Source organism: Lontra canadensis, unplaced genomic scaffold (genome assembly GCF_010015895.1).
Source record: "Lontra canadensis isolate GAN:19392208 unplaced genomic scaffold, GSC_riverotter_1.0 scaffold71, whole genome shotgun sequence".
Classification (NCBI taxonomy): domain Eukaryota; kingdom Metazoa; phylum Chordata; class Mammalia; order Carnivora; family Mustelidae; genus Lontra; species Lontra canadensis.
Genome location: NW_022631065.1, coordinates 1,404,235 through 1,426,458, shown reverse-complemented (window position 1 = coordinate 1,426,458; position 22,224 = coordinate 1,404,235). Strand labels below are relative to the sequence as shown.

General features: G+C 44.6%; 1 protein-coding gene across 3 annotated transcripts in view; it reads right to left on the bottom strand.

Annotated features, from left to right (window-relative positions):
* ST3GAL5 (ST3 beta-galactoside alpha-2,3-sialyltransferase 5) overlaps positions 1-22,224 on the bottom strand; it is a 52,187-nt gene that overhangs the window by 10,648 nt on the left and 19,315 nt on the right. For 2 of the 3 annotated variants that reach the window (XM_032880644.1, XM_032880643.1), the window contains exons 2-3: positions 16,271-16,394; positions 9,990-10,101 (exon numbers count right to left, since the gene is read on the bottom strand). In XM_032880644.1, coding sequence (XP_032736535.1) covers positions 9,990-10,101; positions 16,271-16,394 — 236 coding nt within the window. Of the gene's footprint in view, positions 1-9,989; positions 10,102-16,270; positions 16,395-22,224 lie in introns of those variants that run through there. The other variant, XM_032880645.1, reaches the window with a different exon arrangement.

Below are 22,224 nucleotides of genomic sequence, written 5' to 3'. Positions count from 1 at the left end.
GCATCTTATGTTTTATAAAACCTGTCACATGCTACCACAGGATGAACCTTGAGAACATTATACTAAGTGAAATAAGCCAGTCACAAAAGGACTATCTGCTTCCACTTATGTAAGGTCTCTAAAGTACCAAAATTTGTAGAAACAGAAAGTAGAATGATGGTTATCAGGGACTGCGGGGACAGGGGCAAATGGGGAAATGCTGTTTGATGGGTCCACAGTTTCTATTCTGCAGGCTGCTAGAAATCCACTCCATGGCAATGTGAACACACTTAACAGGGCCGAAGTGGACGTTAAAAAATGGTTGAGATGGTAAGTTTTATGTTTTTTTTTTTTAACCACAATTTGATAAAATTTTATACTTCAGGCTCTTATCTAGCAGGAAGAGAAACAGGCTGATTTATCAGTTGGGCAATGAGCTTCATAGAATCTGGAATGCAAGTTATTTTAAATATAATCAGGGCACAATGTCATGTCAACATAGGAGTGGTCTCAGTTTTGTACATGAATTTCCCTGCATGTTAATGCTTTGCCTCCATAAGGAATGACCGCTGAAGGCCAAGTACAGTCACCCAGCTGAACGAAGCACCCTGTGATGGGGCATGGTCCAAAGGCCCACTCACCCCAGGGCTTCCTCCAGCCTCAGTCTAGCCAGATGCTGCCTCGCAACCACTTGGCGGGAAGTTCTCCCCCTCATCACTGTGCCTTTTGTCCTTTTCTCCACATTCAGCAGCCTTGGCCCTGCCTTTCCCCTCCTCCCGCCAGGCTACTATCACACAATTACACACACACACCCACAAAGGCACATGCCCACGCATGCGTGCATGGGTGTATGAAGTCCCAGAGTTCCTGGGGTATTTATTTTAAGGATTGAATGTGTTTTCTAAACTGTGTCTATACTATTATGAGAATGATTATTGTTGCATATTGTTTTAAATATATGCCCCAACTATGTTTTTCCTCAAAGTTTTATTAGTTTTATTGTCTGGTTCCTACATAACAAATATTTTTGGAGGAAAACACCTATCTTATTATAGCAGAAGGCCCCCTGCTCCTCCCTTTTTGTGTTACAGCTTCAAAGAGTTATCAGTACCTGGGAAGAGCACACAGTCTGCATCTTGAGGACGCGGTCCCGTTTCTGGAAAGGGGAACTGATATTCTCTGGGCACAGAAGATGCTGCAGACACTACACATGGTCACAGTCATGGTCTCCCATTACTGACTCTCCCACACCTTACAATATGGTCGTTAGCCACTCACTCTGTGGGCTCAAGGTGGCATAACCAGTAAGAGGGCTGCGCTGGTGCGCTAACCCGGTCTGATGACTTCCCAGATGCCTAAAACCATAGCCTCTGTCTACACAGAGCAGCAGACAAACACCACCACTGAGACTAAGAGATTAGATACAAATTGGCATCTTCATGAGTATCAGCGGGAAAGCTGTGCAAGGACCAGTCGTGACCCCGAGCAGCACCAGCAAGGAAGGGCCAGCCCACGTCACTCCGCAGCCCGCAGAGACTCACCACCCTGTCAGCGGGGGCAAGGTAAACAGAGGGCCACCCACAGGACACACGTCTGTCTCGAGACTAGAGGCCTGAAGGTTACAAACAGCAAGTCTTAGAGAACAAGAGGTTGAATCCTTCGCTGTAGAATGACATGTCAAGCATCTGCTGTTGCAGATCTCCGAGGACAGAAATGAGCATCTGAGAAGGACCCAGAGGAACTCAGAGCAGCTTCGTGATTGGCGCACGACTGGAAAAAACAGTAGGTGACTGCGCCAGGAACCTGGGCTCGGCTCTCCTGGGCTGCCAAATTTCCTCTTTAGAAGTTTCATTTGGAAGGAGGGAAATTTCATTCCATTTCCATTCTGGCAAAGAGCTCCATTTCAGGCTTCAATTTTAATTTTCTAGGCTAGGAGAAGAGCATAAGGCTTGGTAAGCACCCTCTGACCGTGACTCTCACAGCTGCTTGCAACACAACAATCCCAGGAGGAATAAATGTTCGAAAGGCCACTGGAAACATCTACAGTGACAGCAGTTCTTTTTCTCCTTCTGTTTCATCTCATCTAGAGACGTGTTAGAAGCCCTGAGAAAGCCCTGGGGATCATTTCTTCTAATGAGAAGCTGGTCCAGCCTCTCTCTTGCCTCCTCCATGCTTCAAGGTGCAGCCAAGGAAAGCCTGGGGAGGAGAAGCATGCCTCGAGGAGCCATGACAAAGAAAGGACTGTGACCTTCCTCTTCCTCCTGCTACAGAAAGCTCCAAAGCTGGGAGCCAAAGCAGGCCAGAGAGGAAGGACGTGGAGAGGTCTGGGTGGCATTCATCCAGGGTGAGGGCCACAGTGGGGGCGCAGAGAACCGGAGACTCTCGCAAAGATACAGGAACTCCCACTCCTCTCAAACCAAGGCATGGAAACGAGGGCTTCGGTTTTTACAAGTCTTCCAGGCTGAGCTCACTGGCCGCCCACAACTAAGACTAAACAAACAGCTGGTAGTTCCAGTTGTCAGTGAGGTGGCCATCTGCCACAGGAGACCATGATGTGAAAATTCATTGAAGGGTGTTTAAAAAAGTCAAAGTAATTTTCCTCAGCAAAGTCTCCACTTTTGTTTCTACTGTATACTTTTGAGGACAATACTTCTCAAAAATATAAGTAAATGGCATAATTCTTCGTATAAGGCAATGTTCTCTTTTCTTTCTTTACATCTGGGACAGGGCACAGCACTGAGATTGAAGCAGAGTTTAGGGGCTGGAGCTAACCAAACCCGGTGGGAGTCCAACTCAGCCACAAACCATGTGAATGTAAGCCATGAGTTACCTCATGAAACTTTCAGTTCCTGCCTGGAAAAGGCTGGTCCTCCTCTCCTCCTCACCAGGCCACTCTGTGCCCCTGACATTACATGTGAAGACCGGAGTACCATCACAGAACAGCAACCATGGGCAAAGCCACTGCCCCCCTGAACTCACGTTCAAATTAGCCATCTGGAACCTTCTGCTGGCTACCAGCAGGGCAAAATCTGAATAACCAAGCCACAGAAAGAACACCACAGTTACAATTCAAGCAGTCAGTGGCAGCCGGGGACTGGTTGCTGAGGGTGTGGACAGAGAACAACAGGTGAGCAAACTCACTCAGGTGACAGAATGTTCTAGAATTGGACTGGGGTGAAGGTGATGTAACCGTGTAAATGCACAGATACTATCAAACTGTATGCTTAAGAGGAGTAAATCTTAAGCTGTGTATATTTTGTCACAGTAAATGGTTAGGAAAAAACCATCAGAAGATCTGGATGCTAGATACACTTCTAGATCTATGAACCAGCAGTGTAACCTTGACTAAAGCATCCGGCCCTAGGTCAAGGCTTCAGTTCCCTCATCTTCGATATTCAAGGATGGTCTGGGGTAAGGGGCCAACACTGAGGAGAGGAAAAAAGCAGTCTAGAGGTGCAGGCACCTGGACTAAAAACTCAGCCCAGGTCACTCTGCTTACCTTAGCTACATGAATGTAGATCTGCAGAGTCAGAGAGAAGTAAATTTGGCCATAATTAACTACACAGCAGAAAATGCAGTCCCCTGGGTGGTGTGTGTTTAGCTCTCTGAGAAGAGAGAGGGCTTAGTTCAAACTGTTGCAACCATGCGGCCCAAACCTAGACGGACAGGAATGCGCCCTCGTCTCTCCTCAAAAAACGTTTAAATGCAATTTCACATCTGCAATGTGCTTTCAAAGTGTCCAATTCCTGACAGAGACCACCGTCAGTCTTTTTAAAGAAATGGCATGTTAAGGGGCATCTTTAAATAGAAAAGACAAAACCCATGACCACCATGGCCACACTTCTGCTGCTGTACTAACACAGGCCGGGGCCAGCACAACCAGACCATGCTCAGAAACAAGGGTCAGCAGGGCCCCCGAACATGGCAGGCTGCAGAATATCCTCAACAGAGCCAACAGGGCCTCATGGCTTTGAGATCATCCTCTGCTAACCTACATCCCCAACAATTCAAATTTGTCTACTCGCTCTCAGTGGGAAGGACCAAACCCTACCAACATCCTGGAGACATGGTTTTCTTTGTAGGGAGGTCACCCCACCTCATAGCCATTCAGAACACCAGGACCACTTCCTCTACTCTGGGGACTTGAGAGAGGGTTTTTGATTTTGCTTTAGTGAAACATGATCTGATATCAAATTTGGAACTGACTCAGTGTGGCACTCAAGGCCTTTCCCTCTTTGGTCCTGGCTCATTTTCAGTCTTCTACCCTGCTGTTCCCCCACCCCAATCCTCAGCGATATCCAACTCCAACTGTACGTCTAATCTGCAAAACCTTGGGGGGCACATGCTTTCTGCACACACTGCTCCCTTGGCCTGGAATGAAGCAGGACAACCTGTCAGGACCACTGTGAAAAGTGGGGCATTCTGACAGTGTCAACAATGTGAAAAACCTATAAAAAAGAGTCTCAAGTAAAAAAATTAAAAAACACCCCTAATTCCACCATGGTCATAGCAGGCCTTCCCTTTCTACTTTATTAATTTCTGAACTGACCAAGGCTTTCAGAAACACGTTGCACTTTTATAACTACCCCCTGAGTCTTTCATCTTTCTCCATAACTATAGGGAACTTTCTACTTTATTCATTTCTGTATTATTTGAAGTTTTGGTGTTATTTTTGTAACTGGAAAAAATAATGATCTTTTAGATTTAGAACTGGGTTGATGTAGCCGTCCATGTGGGCTGCCTACCGGGTCTCCATTTCCCTGTTCCTTCTTAGGTAACTGTGGTTTTGTGTGGGAAGCTAACACCCTTTCTCCAGGTAGGCGATGGGGTCTGGAAGGCTGACCTCAGATACTCCCAATGCCCATCAGATACTCCCAATGCCCTTGTCAGGGATTGGTAAGGAATCCTCACAGCAGCCAATCAGGGCAGGGCCCTGGGAGCCCTGACAGGTTGTTATTGGCCCTGCAGTGAACTTAGGTTTTGAAACTGGTGCCATCAGCCTAAATGGAAGACTCCTAATCATGGTTTAGGGGAAAAGGGATAGTGAGATTTTTTTTTTTTTTCTGTCTACTATCCACTGGTGGATATGAGGAATTGAACAGAAACTATCTGACCTATTCCTTAAAGGGATATCAAACTTAATGTACATTACTGGATTGCCTGTTATTTAACTGTGGATTTTCTATTCCATTGGAGTTCAGAGATCAGGAACCACACCATGGTTCAGTAATATTTCCCCTCTCTCTGGAGTTGGATATACCTAAGTACATATTCCTTAACACAAAATGTTAGTACACAATCCCCACCTCCCAGGGCTTGCTTAAAGGACAAGTGGGAAAGACAGTTAAAATTCTACAGTGTAAGTGTTACGGTTAAGGTATAAAGGCATTTCCAGAAGACAGAGAAGGCTTATCAGATAAGACTTCTTAGATAAGGTAACTTCGGAGCTGAGAGTTCCTGTAAAAGATAAGGAGCAGAGAGGCCAAGGGAGGGAAGAGCTCCAGGCAGAGAAGTTAGAATGAACACAGTTAAAACATTGGGGAGAGTCTTCTCGACAAATGGTGCCAGAAAAACATCATAACTACATTCAAAAGAAAAAGGCTGGACCCCAACCTCACACCATATACAAACTCGGAATAAATTAAAGACCTACATTTAAGAGCTAAAACTTCATTATAAAACTTGCAGAAGAAAACACAGGCTTAGGAAATGGATTTCTTCGATATGACATCAATAGCACAAGGAACAAAAGGAAAAATAAACTGGACCTCATCAAAATTAGAAACTTTTGTGCTTAAAAAAGAAAGAAAGAGGGTGCCTGGGTGGCTCAGTGGGTTATGCCTCTGCCTTCGGCTCAGGTCATGATCTCAGGGTCCTGGGATCGAGTCCCGCATCGGGCACTCTGCTCAGCGGGGAGCCTGCTTCCCTTCCTCTCTCTCTGCCTGCCTCTCTGCCTACTTGTGATCTCTCTCTCTGTCAAATAAATAAATAAATAAAATCTTAAAAAAGAAAGAAAGAAAGAAAGAAAACTTTTGTGCTGAAAATGACACCAGCAAGAAAATGAAAAGACAATTCACAAAATGGGAGAAAATACTCACAAGCCATATTATCTGATTAAGGGACTAGTAGGCAGAATTTTTAGACAACTCTTACAACTTAGTAATATAAAGACAAATAACCCAATGAAGGACTGGCCAAAGAACTTGAATGGACATTTCTCCTTAGAAGACATACAAATGGCCAATGAGCAAACACAAAAAAGAGGCTCGTCATTAGTTACCAGGGAAATACAAATCAAAACCAAAAAGAGGAAGAACCAAGGGACTGTGAGGGGATTTAGTGCCTGGAACAGGCAGGGCTGGGACATGGGGCAGCAAAAGGAGGCTGAAGAGACTGGCAGGAACCAAGGCACAAAGAGCCCTAAGACCAGACTCGGGAGTTGATATTAAAGGTAATGGGAACAAGTCAGAGTTTGAAACTGGGAAGCACTATATCAAATTCAATTTTTGGAAATACTACTACCACCATAGTAGGGCATGCCTGGATGCAGAAAGGCAGGTAAGGAGACATGAACCTGGGGCGACAGGTGACAGCAGAGGATGTCAAAGGGCACCTGGAGCATTATTCCTATTCCCGGCATCCCAGAAACTGTCTGCTTTTATAAACAGCATCCACGTTTGCGAATCATTTCTACTTTAGATGAGACAACAAAATGCTTACGAAAACTACTATGTCAAATGGAGTCTGGGAAGTTTCAGAGGAGTCTCAGTGTACAGTTGAGGTTCTGTGTCAAAGGCACTGAGTCGGGGACCAGCACTGAGAGCAGGGAAGAGACCTGCTGATTCTTGCCAGCCTGGTACTGATAAAATTACAGAGAACCACAGACGCTCGGGGTTGCAAGGGATCAGAAAAGCCCATGAACCACGAATTGTCTGATGCCTGAATTCTATCTACAGGACCAAACTGTTACTCAGCTTTGCTTCAAGAGCTCCAGAGATGTGCCACAATGGCGGCCCATTAATCCCATCTTCGGACGCCTCGGGCCATCACATCCTTGTCCTTTCCCCTTGACTGCCATCTCTGGATCCGCACGGCTGCCATTAAGGCCACCTGAGCAGAGCTGCCTGTCCCGGAGGCCCGCAGCTGCCATGTGCAGGCCTTCTGTCCTTCTGGCTATGCGAACATTCCCATCCCTTCAGAGGTTCCTCGGGGACTTGGTCTCGAGTCTCTTCTCTGGTCATCCTCAGAAGTCATTAGGACTCCTTGGGGAAACTTACAGAGTAATAGGCATAATGATCAGAGCACTTGTCGGAGCTCTGCAGGGACGACGATGGGCAGACCAACCCTGGTCTATTAAAGCAGTGTGCAGGGAGCAGCTGTGGGCAGCCACGGAACAGGCCCTAAAGCTGCAAAGTAGATTTCACTGCAGCTGCTGCTACAGCACGTCTTCTCCATCTCGTACTTGTGAAATGGGGCGTCAGACCCCGGCATGCCAGCGCTCCCGTCTCTCCTCAATTAACCCAGTCTCGAGAGTGATTATCTTTGCAGTCAGTCAGATGGTCCACAGCGTAACTAATTAAACGGATGGGAGAAAGAGGCCACAAAGAGAACGTGGACAAGCACAGCGAGGAAGCAAAGAGAAGAGTTCATGGCTATCAGGATGTCTGCAAGGCCAGCCGGAGAGGGAGCCGGGAGGCCCAAGCTAAGGCAGAGGACACGTCCTGGCCCAGCAGCATGGACGAGCTAAGGCTGGTGGGATGGAGAGAGTCGGCCAGCCTCCGGGGACAGCCCAGCTCAGGACAGCAGGCTCTGGGACACACCACGGCTCCTCAGAGCCACACCACGCATTTATTAGTCACGCTCTTCTTGTTTTCTTGTTTCTCCATGCCTGTCTCACGGAACAGGACAGGCACTTTGCAGGACATAAAGATGGAAGTAAAAAATGCATGACTAAAAACCCAGACTAGAAGAAGAGCTCCATGCACATCATCTTATTCAACTTTGGGGACTGTCCTGTCCCACACATGTTGTTGTCCACATTTCAGCGCTGAGAAAACTGGGACTCAAAACAATTAAGTAACTTTGCCCAAGGTCTTGTCTTTGACTAAGTGGCATTCAGACTCGAAACTAGGTCAGAAATTCAAGGTCCCACATCTCTGCATCAGCCTACCTGTAACTTCTGGCTCCTTTCTGTGGACCTCCCCTACCGGGGCAGAGAGCAGCCAGCAGGAGCTCGGACTCTGAGGGGCACTGCTGAGTCCAAGGCCCGACTCCACCGCTGGCCGGTGAACGTAACTTTTTTTCTTTTAGTCTTTTTATTTTTTTTTAATTTTTTTTTTAAATTTCTTTTCAGTGTAACAGTATTCATTGTTTTTTGCACCACACCCAGTGCTCCATGCAATACGTGCCCTCCCCAATACCCACCACCTGGTTCCCCCAACCTCCCACCCCCACCCCTTCAAAACCCTCAGGTTGTTTTTCAGAGTCCATAGTCTCTCATGGTTCACCTCCCCTTCCAATTTCCCTCAGCTCCCTTCTCCTTTCCATCTCCCCATGTCCTCCATGTTATTTGTTATGCTCCACAAATAAGTGAAACCATATGATAATTGACTCTTTCTGCTTGACTTATTTCACTCAGCATAATCTCTTCCAGTCCCGTCCATGTTGCTACAAAAGTTGGGTATTCATCCTTTCTGATGGAGGCATCATACTCCATAGTGTATATGGACCACATCTTCCTTATCCATTCGTCCGTTGAAGGGCATCTTGGTTCTTTCCACAGTTTGGTGACCGTGGCCATTGCTGCTATAAACATTGGGGTACAGATGGCCCTTCTTTTCACTACATCTGTATCTTTGGGGTAAATACCCAGTAGTGCAATTGCAGGGTCATAGGGAAGCTCTATTTTTAATTTCTTAAGGAATCTCCACACTGTTTTTCCAAAGTGGCTGCACCAACTTGCATTCCCACCAACAGTGTAAGAGGGTTCCCCTTTCTCCACATCCTCTCCAACACATGTTGTTTCCTATCTTGCTAATTTTGGCCATTCTAACTGGTATAAGGTAGTATCTCAATGTGGTTTTGATCTGAATCTCCCTGATGGCTAATGATGATGAACATTTTTTCATGTGTCTGGTGAAGGTAACCTTAAACAGGCCGCTTACTCTCCCTGCCCTTCCATCGCCTCAGCTGGGAGGTCAGGACAGTTCCCATTATGAGGGTTAAATGCAGTTATATCACTGAAGCACTTTTAGAACAGTTAGTGCACACTAAACTATGATGATGAACTGAACTGGTTAACTAAACTGGTTAACTGAACTGCTTTACTAAACTTTAATAAACTAAAGTTCACTAGATGTGAACTTGGGCAAGCATCTTAAGCTCCCAGCCTTCATCTGTCAGAGGATGAGAATACAGGGACATGTCTTCATCGTGATGACAGTAAAGTGCCCACACACGTTGGTCTCCTTATTGCCTTCCTACCTGACTTCAGAGCATCTCTTCTTTCATCCAGGATGGAATGTTATTGCATCATCTAACCACTCGGATAATCCGTGAAGTTAGCATTTACTAGGTCAACTGATTTAGAAAAATAAATATAAATTGAAATGAAAAAGCTTGAAACACAGTGTGAAATCATTAAAATGAAAATAAAACCCAGGAATGACGTGATTCTGAGAGAACTTGCCCCCGGTTCTAAGGACGTGTGTGCTGGCAACGTCACAGCAACTAGCCCCACGGCGGGTGCCTTAGAGGGGGTCAAAGGCAACTCACCACCCCCCCAATGACTTCAGTGCATGGGGGAAGAATACTGGGGGATGGGTGGGTAGGTTATTTGTTTTGCTGGGGTGAGAGGGGTTGTTTCTGATTTTGGAGTGCTAAGATGAAGTGTTTCCCTTCTGTTTATAACTTTCCTGAGGACTTATTTATAACCCTTTAGAGATGATGTTTCTGGTTAAGTATAAGCTTGGAAATATTTTAATTCAAACCACACCAATGGTATATCTAACCTTTACACGGTCCGGGTCCACGTAATGCATTTTTTTCATGTCACATTCTTCAGTAGTATAATTTAACTTGAGAATATAAAGGATCCACACTCCAAACACAAGCAATGTACACCTGGAAAAAAAATCAATTAGGTATAATGATGCAGTTATGGGCTAATCAAGAGAAATCATGTGAAATAAGGGAAAACCTACCCCAGACTGAGCTTGCCTGCTAGGTAACATAGAAAGACAGCTTTTAAGGTGACCTTTGTGGTCAACTTAAGGCACCACTTCTTACTTTCCTGACAAGAAAAATCAGTCATTTATGACTGTTTTTGTTGTAATACAGAGAAAACATTTTTATGCAAAAATATGAATCACACTGTAGACCACTGGACTTTATAAAACCAGGTAATAGCTTTTGAGCTACAGAAACTCAGCTTCGATTTTTCGCCACTTTAAAATACTGTCAGTCTTTCCAATACTGTATGATTCCACTTACATGAAGCACAGACTCAAAAACCACAGAGACAAAAAGTAGAATGGGGGCTGCCAGAGGGCCAGGGAGAGGGGAAGCAAGGGAGTCAGTGCTTAACGGGTAGAGAGTGTTGGTTTTACAAGATGCAAAGAGTTCTGCAGGTGGATGGGTGAGGGCTGCATACCTTGTGAATGTATTTACTATCACTGAACTGTATAGAAATGGTTCAGATGGTAAATACTATGTTATGGCTACTTTACCATAATTTTTAAAAATGGGGGGAAATACTGGGAGCCTTAAAAAAAATAAGAAAACAAAATAAATAATCTACTCAATTATTGCTCTAAAGATTCTACCCAGAAATGAGGCTAACTGAGGTGAAAAAGTACCACCAGTCACCCTTAAGACCATCTACAAAAATGGCTTTTAAAGATCCAACAAACTCATATTATTATATAGTTTAAAATATACACATGCACACACATAGACACACAGGATTAGGAGAAAAGAATTGAGTTGAATCCTGGTTCTAGAAATCTTTTTTTAAAAAAGATTATGTATTTATTTATTAATCTGGAGAGTGGCAGTGCAAGTGGAGGGCAGAGGAGGGAGAGAGAAAGCATCTCAAGTAGACTCCCCACAGGCTGTGGAGCCCGATATGTGGCTCAATCCCATCGCCCATGCGATCACAACCTGAGACAAAACCAAGAGTCAGACACCCAACTGACTGAGCCAACCATATACCCCTAGAAACCTCATTTTTAATAAGCTCCCTAAGTGACACTGATAAACTAAAAGTAAAAAAAAAAAAGTTTAAACCTAAGTTTAGGAGCCATTGTTTTAAATAATTTGTGTTACTGAGAAAGTAACACAAATGAGGAATAACCTTAATGTGGAAATGATCTCTTTTCTAAAGAAGGGGCAATTTAAAAATACAGCATCTAGCACAATATACTATACCCAATAGATGCTAAATATTTCTTAATATGTAAGGAGGATGATGAAGGAAAGTATTTCTAGGAAGTGAAAACCTGGACAAGCACCCTATTTTTCCCCTGTGATGGAGTACCATGTTAAGTGAATAGGATGCTACCATCTGTGTAAAAGCAGGGGGAGAGTAACACACACACACACACACACACACACACACACAATTTCTTAAGTACACAAGACTGGTAATATTGGTTACCTTTAAGCGGGGGGCAGGAAAGATAGGATATCTTACTGAGTACTTTTAATATCTTTTGAATTTCAGATGTTGTGAATGTAGTATTACCTTTATTCTCCCCAGCTCCCCTCCCCCGAAAAGGTACTATCTTGATGCATATAATAATTCCCTTATCTTGATTACGAACATACAAATGAGGAAGGAAGGAACAACAGTGTGTTAAAAGTAGGCCCTGTACCTACACCACTGAGGACACTGCACTGGAATGCCTGGTCATGAGTCTGTCATGCCCACACTGTGTGCAGCGTGGGCCCAGGAGGACCTCGTTCACTGCCAAGGGCTGGTGTCCCACACAGTGCCGGGCATGTTAGGCCTCAGTAAATATGGGATGATGAACAAGAGGAAATTTGGAAAGAACCCAAATACATGGAGACTAAACAGCATCCTTCTAAAGAATGAATGGGTCAACCAGGAAATTAAAGAAGAATTGAAAAAATTCATGGAAACAAATGATAATGAAAACACAACAGTTCAAAATCTGTGGGACACAACAAAGGCAGTCCTGAGAGGAAAATATATAGCGGTACAAGCCTTTCTCAAGAAACAAGAAAGGTCTCAGGTACACAACCTAACCCTACACCTAAAGGAGCTGGAGAAAGAACAAGAAAGAAACCCTAAACCCAGCAGGAGAAGAGAAATCATAAAGATCAGAGCAGAAATCAATGAAATAGAAACCAAAAAAAACAATAGAACAAATCAATGAAATTAGGAGCTGGTTCTTTGAAAGAATTAATAAGATTGATAAACCCCTGGCCAGACTTATCAAAAAGAAAAGAGACCCAAATAAATAAAATCATGAATGAAAGAGGAGAGATCACAACTAACACCAAAGAAATACAGACAATTATAAGAACATACTATGAGCAACTCTACGCCAACAAATTTGACAATCTGGAAGAAATGGATGCATTCCTAGAGACATATAAACTACCACAACTGAACCAGGAAGAAATAGAAAGCCTGAACAGACCCATAACCAGTAAGGATATTGAAACAGTCATCAAAAATCTCCAAACAAACAAAAGCCCAGGGCCAGACGGCTTCCCGGGGGAATTCTACCAAACATTTAAAGAAGAACTAATTCCTATTCTCCTGAAACTGTTCCAAAAAATAGAAATGGAAGGAAAACTTCCAAACTCATTTTATGAGGCCAGCATCACCTTGATCCCAAAATCAGACAAGGATCCCATCAAAAAAGAGAACGACAGACCAATATCCTTGATGAACACAGATGCGAAAATTCTCACCAAAATACTAGCCAATAGGATTCAACAGTACATTAAAAGGATTATTCACCACGACCAAGTGGGATTTATTCCAGGGCTGCAAGGTTGGTTCAACATCCGCAAATCAACCAATGTGATACAACACATTAATAAAAGAAAGAACAAGAACCATATGATACTCTCAATAGATGCTGAAAAAGCATTTGACAAAGTACAGCATCCCTTCCTGATCAAAACTCTTCAAAGTGTAGGGATAGAGGGCACATACCTCAACATTATCAAAGCCATCTATGAAAAACCCACCGCAAATATCATTCTCAATGGAGAAAAACTGAAAGCTTTTCTGCTAAGGTCAGGAACACGGCAGGGATGTCCGTTATCACCACTGCTATTCAACATAGTACTAGAAGTCCTAGCCTCAGCAATCAGACAACAAAAGGGAATTAAAGGCATGCAAATCGGCAAAGAAGAAGTCAAACTATCACTCTTCGCAGATGATATGATACTATATGTGGAAAACCCAAAAGACTCCACTCCAAAACTGCTCGAACTTGTACAGGAATTCACTAAAGTGTCAGGATATAAAATCAATGCACAGAAATCAGTCGCATTTCTCTACACCAACAACAAGACAGAAGAAAGAGAAATTAAGGAGTCAATCCCATTTACAATGGCACCCAAAACTATAAGATACCTAGGAATAAACCTAACCAAAGAGACTAAGAATCTCTACACAGAAAACTATAAAGTACTCATGAAAGAAATTGAGGAAGACACAAAGAAATGGAAAAATGTTCCATGCTCCTGGATTGGAAGAATAAATATTGTGAAAATGTCTATGCTACCTAAAGCAATCTACACATTTAATGCAATTCCTATCAAAGTACCATCCATTTTTTTCAAAGAAATGGAACAAATAATCCTAAAATTTATATGGAACCAGAAAAGACCTCGAATAGCCAAAGGAATATTGAAGAAGAAAGCCAAAGTTGGTGGCATCACAATTCCGGACTTCAAGCTCTATTACAAAGCTGTCATCATCAAGACAGCATGGTACTGGCACAAAAACAGACACATAGATCAATGGAACAGAATAGAGAGCCCAGAAATAGACCCTCAACTCTATGGTCAACTAATCTTCGACAAAGCAGGAAAGAATGTCCAATGGAAAAAAGACAGCCTCTTCAATAAATGGTGTTGGGAAAATTGGACAGCCACATGCAAAAAAATGAAATTGGATCATTTCCTTACACCACACATGAAAATAGACTCAAAATGGATGAAGGACCTCAATGTGAGAAAGGAATCCATCAAAATCCTTGAGGAGAACACAGGCAGCAACCTCTTCGACCTCAGCCGCAGCAACATCTTCCTAGGAACATCGCCAAAGGCAAGGGAAGCAAGGGCAAAAATGAACTATTGGGATTTTATCAAGATCAAAAGCTTTTGCACAGCAAAGGAAACAGTTAACAAAACCAAAAGACAACTGACAGAATGGGAGAAGATATTTGCAAATGACATATCAGATAAAGGGCTAGTGTCCAAAATCTATAAAGAACTTAGCAAACTCAACACCCAAAGAACAAATAATCCAATCAAGAAAGGGGCAGAAGACATGAACAGACATTTCTGCAAAGAAGACATCCAGATGGCCAACAGAAAAAGTGCTCCATATCACTCAGCATCAGGGAAATACAAAGCAAAACCACAATGAGATATCACCTCACACCAGTCAGAATGGCTAAAATTAACAAGTCAGGAAATGACAGATGCTGGCGAGGATGTGGAGAAAGGGGAACCCTCCTACACTGTTGGTGGGAATGCAAGCTGGTGCAACCACTCTGGAAAACAGCATGGAGGTTCCTCAAAATGTTGAAAATAGAACTACCCTATAAGCCAGCAATTGCACTACTGGGTATTTACCCTAAAGATACAAACGTAGTGATCCGAAGGGGCACGTGCACCCGAATGTTTATAGCAGCAATGTCTACAATAGCCAAACTATGGAAAGAACCTAGATGTCCATCAACAGACGAATGGATAAAGAAGATGTGGTATATATACACAATGGAATACTATGCGGCCATCAAAAGAAATGAAATCTTGCCATTTGCGACGACGTGGATGGAACTAGAGGGTATCATGCTTAGCGAAATAAGTCAATCAGAGAAAGACAACTATCATATGATCTCCCTGATATGAGGGAGAGGAGATGCAACATGGGGGGTTAAGGGGGTAGGAGAAGAATAAATGAAACAAGATGGGATTGGGAGACAAACCATAAATGACTCTTAATCTCACAAAACAAACTGAGGGTTGCTGTGCTGGGGGGAGGGGGGTTGGGAGGGGGGGGTGGGGTTATGGACATTGGGGAGGGTATGTGCTATGGTGAGTGCTGTGAAGTGTGTAAACCTGGCGATTCACAGACCTGTACCCCTGGGGATAAAAATATATTATATGTTTATAAAAAATAAAATTAAAAAAAAAATCCAGGGAAATGGATTCCCCCTTAGAACATTTGGAGAGGGAAAAAAAAATATGGGATGATGACAGAAGGAGATGGAAAATATTAATGTACATTTCCTTTTTCCACTTTCCTCCTCCTACACCTCCTAAATTAGGGGTATTTTCAAGAGGATGATTTCCTTTTTTCCCCCCCTTTTTTTAAAAAAGGATTTTATTTATTTGAGAGCGAGAACGAGAGAGAAGATGGGGGATGGGGTGGGGGCAAGGGCAGAGGGAGAAGGGGAGGGAGAAGCAGACTCCACTAAGCAGGAAGCCTGAGGCAGGGCTCAATGCCAGCACCCCAGGATCCTGACCTGAGCTGAAGGCAGACGCTTAATCAACTGAGCCACCCAGGTGCCCCGAAAGGGTGATTTTCAACTTGGTTTGGCTGCTACCAAATGCAACCTCCAAATCCCTTCCTTACCAATTCTACCACTTATCAGGATATAAGGGTGACCTGGCTGAAACACCTGTCATCTTTTTTAGTGTTCAATATTTAAGGCTCTCCAAAATCCTGTAGGGGACTTTAATTAACTGTATTTTTAGATTAACTTGAAACAGCTAAGGGGGAAAGCCCTCCTTCATTACATAATACTGAGAGCACTGTGCACGTAGGAGCTGCTCTCTCAGTCACTGAGGCTCAGGGACAGAGCCTGGGCGCTCCTTGGCTGATGCTGCCCTCTCAAGGACAGCCAGATGCATAAACCCAGACATCTGTGTACGGAACCTGCACTGAATGTGCCTTTATATGACCTTCTCTGAGCAAGTATGAGAGCCAGCCTTCAGGTCCCACTGCACTCTTCTCCCAGTTCCCCACAGTGGAGCTGGCCAGAGGGATTCTCAAGGCCCGAGGGCTCATACTTACTTGAGGATGTCTTTAAGTATCAAGTTGGGTCTTCTCATCTTGTTCTGAGCTCGGGAGTACCATTGCAGAGAGGGTCTCGACCGATCACTTCTCAGTTTCACACAGTTATACTCACTGGGCATTGCTGTGAAGAGAGCAGAAGCCAGGGGCAGGGAAAGGAGGGAGAGTCAGGCAGGTGATGTTTATAAAAAGGCGACACAGCCAGAGCAGGGAGTACTACTCAGCAATAAACAGGAATGAACTTGTGATACCCCCAACAACCAAGTGAATCTAAGGCAACTGAGCCAAGCCAAGACTAAAAGTTTGCGTGCAGCATGATTCCATGTATGTGATACTCTTGAAATGTCAAAATTACAGAAATGGAGAACAGGTTAGTAGCTGTCAGGAGTTGTGGAGGGGTGGGCTGAGTATGGCTGGATGCTTGTGATGATGGAGATATTCTGTGTCTCGACTGTATCCCCATCCACATCCTAGCAGTGATGTTGTACTATGGTTTAGCAAGATGCTGCCAGTGGGGGAGACTAGTAAGGGGTACGTGGGATCTCTGTATTTTCTACAACTGCACATGAAACTATAGTTATCGCCAAATAAAAAGTCTAATGTTTTTTCAAGAGCCTTTACCTTTTGGAGGTGCATGCAGAACTATTTACAGATGGAACAGGGGATCTGCTTCAAAAAAGTCAGGAAGGGGATGGGTGCACGTGGGGGAATGGCTAAGGCAACGCTAGCTTTAAACTGATTGTCAAAGCTCGGCACCGGGTACCTGGGGCTCATTATGCAATATTCTCACAATTTTGTACATTTGAAGTTTTCTATAAGAAAAAAAGTTTAAAGAGGAAGTGTCACATTAGAAACTGAACAAAAGTGTTACATTAAGGAAAAAAATGGCAATTTTAAAAGATATTTTTCTTTAAAAAATTATATGTTCTTGAGTGTACCTGCCTATTCATCCTTTTGAATTCATTGTGTTCTCAAGTTTTTAATTTCTAAATAATATTCTAGGGGGTGTTGTAGTAGAAACCAGTATGTCCACCCCTGTATAAGTTTCCCCCTTCCTCTCAACTTGGTAAAATGATGGATTTTTATTTTTTTATTTTATTTTTTTTTTTAAAGATTTTATTTATTTATTTGAGAGAGAGGCAGTGAGAGAGAGCATGAGCGAGGAGAAGGTCAGAGGGAGAAGCGGACTCTCCATGGAGCTGGGAGCCCGATGCGGGACTCGATCCCGGGACTCCGGGATCATGACCTGAGCCGAAGGCAGTCGTCCAACCAACTGAGCCACCCAGGCGTCCCAAAATGATGGATTTTTAGCTAGGAGGGCAGCCTCCCAGCATAAAGACTACATTTCCCAGCCTCCCTTAGAACTAGGTACGGCCTCATGATTAAGTCCTAGCCAACAGGATGAGCAAAAGTGACGTGTACAACTTCCAAGTTTGCTTCTTTTCCTGCTGGCTGAAATACTGACACAGGGGGAGCCACTCTGGGCCACACAGACAGCATACCACCAACGGATGGTGGAAGAACAGCAGAGTAGGGGCCTGGGTCCCCAGGCAATCCCAAGGACAGAGCCGCCATTCTACCTTGGGCTGCCTGCCTCGGGGCTCTCAGAAGATGGAGAAAAACCGCTGTCTTACTTAAACAATTGTAATTAAAAGTGAAGCCATAGCTTGGCTAATGTAGGCACCTATTAGAGTATGCTATTATGATAAATGTATATATTAAGAAACAATATCTTTACTACAGTCTTTCAGCCAAGAGGCAGTTGTATATGTCATTACACACTTGATTTCCATTCAAGTTGTGTCATTTCCTTTGAAAAAAATCTTTTACCAAATTGATGTTCAAGTAGTTAATGTTCTTGCTACTGGAAACAACCTCTCCCTCAACTCCAATTCTACCTGTGTAGCAAGAACTTTCCTAGATGTGCACCTTCTGAATAGTTTCAAGAAGCAGTGCCAAGGACCTCACTAGCAAGCCCTTGCTGAAGAACAGCTGAGACCTAGAAATGTTCAAACACCATAACTGTGGGGTACTTTAACACGTGGCCAGCCAACTGGTAGGAACTAGCAGGCGACCCACAACCAGTACATATACAGTTTCTAAGATGTCTGTTTTTCCAGCCAGAATGACATGCCATTCACCCCAAGGCGGACCTCCAGTAAACAGTGACTGCAGTGTCAGAGAGGAGCCCATCTCCGCCTCTGCCTGTCTCTGCTGTGCTGGACAGCGCCGTCCTGAGTAAGCCTGTGAAATTCCCTTCCCGGGAATGGCCCACCCACTTCCTGATGAGCTGTGACTGTGGGGCCTCCTGGTAGAAGACAGCAAGACAGGAGAGAAGCAGCCCTTCCTGTCCCCTGATAGAGCGCAGCCTCTGGCAGGGGCGGTGACAGGCACAGGCAAGAGAGGGTGACTACATGTGACTCCAGCGGCATCGGTGGGCATTTAGCATCCTCAGTTTCTACTCAGGAGAAGTGACGGCACCTCCAACAGCTTTGTGACAAGTACAAGCTTCAACCCTGGATGACAGAAGCTTCCTGATCTCTGGCTAACACTTCTACACCTCTTTTTTAAAGATTTTATTTATGTATTTATTTGAAAGAAAGAGAGAGAGAACAGGCAGAGGGGCAGAGGAAGAGGGAGAATCTCACGCAGACCCCAAGCTGAGCCCTGAGCCCAACGAGGGGCTCGATCTCATGGCCCTGAGATCATGACCTGAGCCGAAAGCAAGAGTCAGATGCTCAACCAACTGAGCCACCCAGGCGCCCCTGGCTAACATTTCTTTCTCACTTGAATTTTCCAGCCTGCTGCCGTCTTTGCCATCAATCCCCTGCATGAAAGTCCTCCCTGCCCGAAGCACATCCGTGGTTTCAGGTTTCCTGCTGGGCACTGACTGCCACGGCAGATGGTGCTCCCCTGCCACCAAGTGGGATTGTTCGAGGAAGGGAGGGGCTCTGAGGGCAGCAGAGTCTGCCGTCCTGAACCCCTTCCTCTTCTCACTGTCACTGCCACACAATACAATCCATGCAAATGCTTAAAAACAAAAACAGGTGTTTTGGGTTTTTTTTCTAATCACACGGGAGAGGATCTCAGGAGAGGGAGTGTGAGAATACGGGATGCGCAGCCTGACGCCTGGGCTCAGCTCCTGCACTTACCAGTGGGGAAGCCTGGGGCAAGTCACTCTCACTCCTGCAAGCCCAGTTTCCTCATCTGTAAAATGGGGGTGGTCACATTACCTACCTCATAGGACTCACGTGGGGAAAGGGGTCACCCATCACAAATCCTGTGTACGTGCTGGTTGTCGCTACTATTATCACACAGAAAGGGACCTTACAGGCATCCACTCTCATCTGACAAGATTCATCTGTTGGGGCTTTAAGGCTCATGTCTTTTGGTCACCCTTATTTCCAGACGCAGTTTTGGCTCTAGCTCAATCATGGAGTCCTTTTTTCCATCCGTTCCATTTTCCTTCCTGGTGTTTCTAGAGAAGCAACATCCTCCCGAAGCCCCATGCTCTCCCCCAGGGTCTGGTCCTGGCCAGTAGCCTCGCTCTCCCCCAAAACCTCTCTCAACCTGTAAAACCTCTAAATGCTCAGGGCTCACAGGCCCCTCACTGGCCCTGCTCCCTGTGAGAGCCGAGCCACTCCCAGCCTGTCTACCTTCCTTCACTCCATCTGCACACCATGCCTGGGATACCTTACACCAACACGTCCTCTAAAACCTCTTGAACCTTCTTTTAAAATCCCAGACATACATCTTATGACTCAAGGGTCCTGGTCTCTACCACCAGTCTTCCCCTCGTCCCACAAATACTCACTCCAAGGCTTCACCACCTGCCTTTTCCTCACCACCTCAAGGGAGAGACCCCCCCAAACCCCTATCTCTGTGCGGACCTCTCACTTAAGTTCAGACTATGTGTCCGACAACCTACCTGCTGTCTTCACCTTAGACATTATGAAGGAGAACCTGGCATTTTCCTCTATTCCTTACATCATTTGGAAGCTGTGCCATCCACTCAGCCATCTAAGCTGAAAACCTCTGTCACAGAGGTTTTCAACTCAGGCTTCTAACTTTCATTCCTGGCCCAGTCAATCTCCAGAGGCTCTCGCTCATACCTCCTTGAACTTTCTTTTTTTTCTTTAAGATTCTGTTTATTTATTGGACAGAGACAGAGATCACAAGTAGGCAGAGAGGCAGGCAGAGAGAGAGGAGGAAGCAGGCTCCCCGCTGAGCAGAGAGCCCGATGCAAGGCTCGATCCCAGCACCCTGGGATCATGACCTGAGCTGAAGGCAGAGGCTTAACCCACTGAGCCACCCAGGTACCCCCTTCCTTGAACTTCTGATGCCCAATGACATTCCTCCAATGGTCAAGTCCCTGGAATCCATCTTGATTCTCTCCCCTCAGAGCCATCTTTCTAAAATATGTATCCGTTGAATGGTTTCCAGCTCGTCTCAGGTTTTATGACTCCCGGTGACAAACCTGTCACACTCTGGCCACAAAAAAATACTGTTAGAAGCCTGGATGTGCCAGAATGCTACCTCAGTGCCTTTGCACATGATGGAATTCCAGTGGGAATCCCAACAATCTGCCTGGTGAACCACTTTTCATCTTTAAACCCTTCTCCCCTATGAAGATCATTTTTCAACACTATGGCTATCCCCAGATACTTCCTCATCTTTGTTGACTGCAATGAGCTAACACTGTCTGTGTATATCTTAGGTTTCTTCTATCATTCTGCAAGTACCTGGAAGATGAGCTGCAGGGCCAGAACTCTGTTTACCTTTGTATCCCCAAGACCTAGGACAGAGCTTGGCACATAGCAGGTCCTTAGGAAACATCTCGCATGGATGGAATGTACATTACATGCCCATGACCTGTCTTCAAACAAGATAAGCATCCCCCAAAAATGTATCTTCCCAAAAATATCTAAGACAAAAACTGAAAAAAAAGTTAACAAAATTATAATAGTAAAGAATAAAGTATAAGCTCTACAGAAACATCTACAATGTCCAACAACAGGGAATCTGTTGATAAATGATCACTGCAGAATCTGTGGAATCTGGGACCACAGCCTCAGCACCACCTGGGAGCGTGTGAAATGCAGAGTCTCTGGCCCCCCAGATCTGCTAAATCAGGGGAGCCATATGATGAAAGTTTGAGAAGTACTACTGAAGTACCAGGTACACACTTTAAAAAAAAAGATTTTATTTATTTATTTGAGAGAGAGTGAGTTAGAGAGAGGGCATGAGCAGAGGGAGAAGAAGACTCCCCACTGAGGAGGGAAGCCCCATGCGGGGCTCGATCCCAGGACCTGAGCCGAAGGCAGCCGCCTAACCAACTGAGCCACCCAGGCGCCCCGGGTACATATATTTATTGACACAGAAAGATACTGTAAGAAAAAAAGTCATTTTATAAAAATATATAGACATATAGGTAGAATCATGTTCTAGGATGTTTCCATTCAAGGTAAGAGAATCTGACTTCCCACCGAGTTTCATCAAATCCTCTACTTGAGCCTGGAAGGTATTCTTCTGATTTACAAGAGACCACGTGGATTCCATGCTCCACAGCCATCACAAATGGAGGGCCAACCTGGGTCATCTCCACGAACTTACAGCTGACATACAGCTAGGTAAGTGGCCTTGAGACGCTCCCTCAGAGAACCTGGGATTTACCAGTTCATAGTCTTGCGCAACACCCACACTGTTCATTCACTTCTTTCATCTTTAAGACGAAATTAAGAATTAAATTAAATTTAAGAAGAAATTAAGAATTCGGTGGAGGACGGGTTGCATTAAAGGTTCAGGTACACAAATGTTAAGCCATGGGTGTGTTTTGTTAACAACTGCATAATGGTGCACCATTAATCCAAGAGTAATTATACTTTTACTTAACAAAACGATCAGAATGCAGGAGAAGACTGTTTATATATCCGAAAGTATATATAGGTATAAAG